At 40.9% G+C, this 5,722-nt stretch overlaps 2 protein-coding genes across 2 annotated transcripts in view; both read left to right on the forward strand.

Moving 5' to 3' along the window:
• Nucleotides 1-483: 483 nt before the first annotated feature.
• SARC_09487 (hypothetical protein) lies at nucleotides 484-3,015 on the forward strand. Its single transcript, XM_014296493.1, has 6 exons — nucleotides 484-694; nucleotides 958-1,137; nucleotides 1,272-1,387; nucleotides 1,750-1,853; nucleotides 2,105-2,202; nucleotides 2,734-3,015. The coding sequence occupies exons 1-6, from the start codon at nucleotides 572-574 to the stop codon at nucleotides 2,818-2,820; spliced, it is 708 nt and encodes a 235-aa protein (XP_014151968.1). The 5' UTR covers nucleotides 484-571; the 3' UTR covers nucleotides 2,821-3,015.
• Nucleotides 3,016-4,759: 1,744 nt separating this feature from the next.
• SARC_09488 (hypothetical protein) overlaps nucleotides 4,760-5,722 on the forward strand; it is a 2,210-nt gene continuing 1,247 nt past the window's right edge. The window contains exon 1 of the mRNA XM_014296494.1: nucleotides 4,760-5,466. Coding sequence (XP_014151969.1) covers nucleotides 5,026-5,466 — 441 coding nt within the window. The 5' untranslated portion in view covers nucleotides 4,760-5,025. The remainder of the gene's footprint in view (nucleotides 5,467-5,722) is intronic.

Here is a 5,722-nt window from a genome sequence, read left to right on the forward strand (position 1 = left end):
TATGTATGTATATATATATAAATATATATATATATACTTATATATACATACGTATTCACCCACCCCTAACCGCATTCTATTTGAGCTGTCCACCTATCGTGCCTTCACACGTAGTAGAATACTGTTGGCACTTTCCAATGAGTAAATATTGTGCGGACATTATTTTGTATAGGTGTGCTAGTGATGGCGGTATGGGGCTCTTTCGTACAGGTTTTTTGTGTTAAAAATACGGATTGTGAGTGCTAGGCGAATGCACATGTACCGTATTTGTTATCAACTACTCTTGCAGGTAGTGCAATTCGTGATAAGTGAGTGTTGTGTTGATATCGGTAGTAACCCGAACCTTTTTGCTGCAATCGTTTACAAACTTCGATGCATTCACCTGTCAAATCAATAACGAATTTCGATTGAATCACATTCAAATACACAAGCTGTCATACTTGCATTAAAATAAGTACTATCGTCTCTTCGATCAAACACGGCAGCGAGGAAGAGTCATAAAGTGTCCAGTGGTGGTGTGGTGCTCACAAAAGACATAGTACGATCGGGTTCTGTTCTCAACTCTTTCACCATGGAGGACTTGGTAGCGGCCAAAGTGCACCTTGGTCATCACCGCACATTGTGGCATCCCAAGATCCAGCCGTATCTATTCGGTGTCAGAGATGACACCCACATCTTCGATTTAGAACAAACGGTATGTCGGTGGGATGGATATGTAATATTAGCCGCAAACTAAGCCCATAATGCCTATAGATCTCGCGAAAATGGTCCATCGCCGTTCCTCGTCGATATTGTCTGCGGTGTAATTTACTGTTGCGCGCAGTCAGCCGACCGACGGAGTCGGATTGCTTAACTTTAAGCTTTAGAATTGTTGGGCTCCTTCTTGTGCTCACTTATTTTATCGTCTATGAAATATCAATCCTCTCTCCACCGCATTGTTTTACCTGATGTTTGTAGATGGCGCATTTGAGACGCGCACTGGACGTTGTAAGGAGAGTGGCTCATGCAGGCGGCATCATCCTGTTCATTGGTAACAGACCCCAGTTTGAAAAGGTGATCAGACACACGGCCATCCAGTGTGGCGAATACTACGTCACCAAGAAGTATAAACCAGGGTCACTGACCAACAGTGTACAGGTATGTATACACTCACAGCCACGCGTTGCCTCTATTTGTTTTTGCAACGTGCTCTCACTTTACTTCTTTCGATGCTGCGTGCCTCTGATTTGATACACCGTTGCCAATATCTCTGAATTTTGCTTGTATTGCAGACACTTGGAGCGGAGATCAAACCTGATCTGATGATTTTCATCACACTGCCTGTGAGCAAAGTGGCGCTGCGCGAGTCTTACTACTCCGTCATCCCTTCACTCGGCATCGTAGATTCGTAAGTTGGTCTTCCATTTCATCATTGCTTGCATAAGTTCTGCAAGAATGTACGCTTACTTCATAACGCAACATCCCGACGGCTATTCTATCGTTTCCTTATTGACTCACCGGGCAGACTGTATGGCTATATAGGATTAGTGTATGTAACTGTGACATGATTGTACTTGAAACTAGTGGCCGTTCTTTGATAATATGAGTAGCTATGAATTTAAAAATGCTGATGCATGATTGGCCTTCCCGGTATGGATCATTATTGTTGCCTCTGTGTTGGTCCAATCGACCGTAAATACTTTATCGTGAACACTTAAGATTAGCCGACTCTTCGCATACTGATATCCAAAACTTTGACTTTATAAACAGCGATCAAGACCCTACTCAAGTCACATACTCCATTCCTGGGAATGACGACAATATAGAGTCCGTCGAGTTATATTGCAAGCTGCTGAAGCGCGCAGTACAAGAAGGTGGGTGACGAGGTTTCGAGGTGCTTGTGCTCACTCACGCCAACTTAGAGACAGGCGCCTTTCATTGCACTATGTGGAAGAAGTTTGTACGAGTTTTACTCGTGAATCCCGCGGTAGATCGTGTAGGGAATACGTATATATTTTATTCTTGCCCTGTACACACTATTGTCGGAAGCATACTGTTCAAACATGAACTCTTATAGCGTCCATGCCGTGGAATCTGATGTCATTTATGTGTTATTCACTCTCAGGCAAGCTGTATCGCAAGCAGGGTATGGATATGGGCGATTTCGCTGTGGATGTCCACGACGAGGTGCAGAAACTGAAGACTATGTCTCAGAAGAGCAAGGTAGGACTTTCTATACGATTCTGATATCATCAAAGTGATCAGGAATATTATAATGATAATAATGAAAGATATATAATATATTTTGTACTCTTGATAATGACGATAGTACTTACCGACCGCACAGGATTGAATTGTTGGATGGCCTTGGGAGCTCACACGGCTCTTGTATTGTATGGAGGAAATGAGTCCGCTGATATTCCTTTTAAATTTCGTCGCTTATACAGCGATTCTGCTTTTTGTCATATCGGCTCTGCCATGTTGTGCAATATCTTCTGGGTCATCTACATAAATCTTGCAATTCAAATTAACTCATTTGCCACTACAGGTGCAACTTAAGGCTTTCTTTGCCTGTGCTGTGACGTAGCATGTGTGGAGCTAGTAATGTGTTCTCCATATATTCTGGGCCATCTGCATATTTCTTGAGATCAAAACTCACTCACTTACTACTACAGATGTAGCAGTGCGTTGTGCATATCATCTGGGTCATCTGCATAATTCTCGCAATCAAAACTTACTCACTGGCCATTACAGGTGCATCTTGATTATCCGGAGGAATTCGTTGAGATAGAAGAAATGGTTCTGAAGAAAGCGGCTAGGGACAGGGATGGTTTGGAATGATCCTAATCGCCAGATGTTCAAGTTCGCTAGTGTTCCTCAGTGCACTACAGTTGATATACTTGATTAAAGAATTCCGATTGTATATATTTTCTCTCTAAAACTGGGCTGGTATGACAAAAACTAAATGCCTTGATACCGAATTACCCGTGGACTTGCATGTCTGGCCTGTGGAACAAAGCTGGAAACTATGTCAACAAGCCGTACATACTTCTACTGTAGTTCCAGAAGTAATATCATTGTCGACCTCGGGAGCCCTTTTGATGTTTAAAGTATTGTACGATTCAATTACATCCATTTGTGTTTCAATCTAGAAGGTTATTACAGAGATAAATATCACAATTCATACGACTTTGTGATTGCCAACACAATAGCGAACCGGTTTTGTCACTTAATCATTTCCAGCTGGTGTGGATACGAAAATTCTAGGTTACTTACTCAGGCATTTTCGTCCCTTAGAACGTTTGCTCCGAATATTTATATACATAAGGAGTACATAGAAAAATATATAAGTTATCGAACACATGGACGATTTGGCTCGGTCTCCATCTGATTTGCTGAAAAACAATCAAGTGGCAACAAACGCCAAACTGCTCGACTGTTTGCGTCAATTTAATATATATATGTACATCACATGCGAAACAAATAATTTTAATAGGCTTGCTATTTGTATAGTGCACCGTGATGCGCTGTACTTTTTTTGTTGTTCATCTAATACTGGGCTCCTAATTGTTGACATTGAAGAGATCTCTCGAGTATGCTGATAATAATTATTTGCCTTCTACAACGTGATATCATGCATGGGTGGAGGTGATACATACGTAAGTGGATGTGGTGGTCATGTGTATAATATAGATGTATATATATGGGTGTGGTAGCTACCAGGCCGTGTATATTTTAATATGCGAACGTGATGGCGTTGTATATAGTATATATGCGGTATATATGCGGACACGATGGCCTTGTATATATTATATTTGCGGACGTGATTGCCTTGTATATAGTATATTTGTGGTTGTGGTCACCCATGTATGTAGTGTATTTGTGGATATGATGGCCATGTATATAGTATATTTGTAAATATAATGGCCATGGATATAGTATTTTTGTGGATGCAGTGGCCATCATGTATATAGTATATTTGAAAATGTGGTGACCTTGTATATGACATACTTGTAGATTTGGTGAATGTATATAGCATATTTGTGGACGCGGTGGCCATATCATATATATATTTGTGGATGTAGTGATCCTGTATAGTCTATATAGATTGTAGGGTATGGTAGAGGGTATGTATAAATATATTAACGTGAGCTCTGTGAAGTCCCCCAAGAGAGTCCAGACTCCAGACTCCAGACTCCATTGCATTTTTGTCTCTCTGCCTGTCGCTTTTTTGGGCAGATAGAGCTTAGAGACCACCCCCCTCAAATTTTGCGTTTGCGTACATTTTGTGAACATTGGCCTCCTGCTGGGGTAAAAGACCCTTTGCACTTGCAGTGTCTACTGTGAACACGAACTGTCAACACTTTATGTACTGTCAGAGTAGAGAGAGAAAGAGTAGTCGAGACTGTAGAGTGTGTAGACTGTAGTCTACTCTAGAGAGTAGACTCTCTCTCTCTCTCTCTCGCTACTACTCTACATGGTAGATAGAGTAGCGATATGTAAAAAAAAATCGCGAACGGTGTCATTGAATCATTAGTGTGTACATATTGAGTTGTTATTTTTTTGTGATCTAAAAAGTTAAACAGCCAATAAAAAATCTACAAAAACGCTTTCAACTTTCAAGTTTCCGTCCGCGAGTCCGCGAGTCCGCATCATGTTGGAGACATGATTGAAATATAGATAGAGGGTTTTGACCATAAAGTGAAATTCATTGGTTGAAACTGGTAACGCTCCATATATCATGTGTATGTATTTGCCAAATACGGTTTCGTCTGTCTATTTTTATTACGTGTTTAGTGTTTAACTTCACTGCGTCTGGGGATGCAAATATATGTTTACTGTGGTTGGTATTTGATGTCAACTTCATTGTGAAATACTGGAAGGCTAGACTCGCTTTTAGATACATATTCTACAATACCTGCTCTCTGGTAGTTTTAAAAAAAGGAACCGAGGTGTAGCTTACATTATGAATTAGTTTTGTATATTAGAGATAAATAGTAGTACAAATAAAATCACTCGCATATATCTCGGGTAGTTAACATCAGAATGTCGAACAAACTAAAATTGACATATTTTGATATCAAGGGTCGAGGGGAACCTATCCGTATCGCCTTCGCTTATGGTGACGTGCCTTATGAAGACAAGCGGGTTTCATACAAAGACTGGCCTAGCATCAAATCAACCACACCCCTCGGAAAAGTACCATTTCTTGAGGTGGACGGTACAGTATACACCCAGGGATTTGCTATTCTGAGATATGCCGGCAAGAAAGCCAACTTATATCCCAGTGATGAACTCCTGGCTCTGCGTGTAGACGAGGTATTGCAGGTCATCGATGAATCATATTACTTGAAAATTATCGAAAGCTTCGCTATTCAGGACGCCGAGGAGAAAAAGGCATTCCGTTTGAAGCTGGTAACGGAAGTTTTCCCACCTGTTTCAGCAAAGCTGGATGAGTACTGCGATGGCGGTTACTTTGGTCACAGCGTATGTTTCCCATCTATATTGTTCGACGGAGTTTGGTTTGTCATTGCTTAACAGAAGAATACTCCTGGATAGTTTGTTTGTGTCCGGGGCTAATTTAAGATATCGATATCATCGGTTACTGGTGAACGTAGCAGTTGTATACACAGAATTTTATGAGGTGCCTGGTATACATGCACTCAACTTTTTCGAAGCATATAGACATACATATATACCCACGTACACACACGTTTATACACACACGTGTACACGCATATAT

This window comes from Sphaeroforma arctica, assembly GCF_001186125.1.
Source record: "Sphaeroforma arctica JP610 unplaced genomic scaffold supercont1.969, whole genome shotgun sequence".
NCBI lineage: Eukaryota > Ichthyosporea > Ichthyophonida > Sphaeroforma > Sphaeroforma arctica.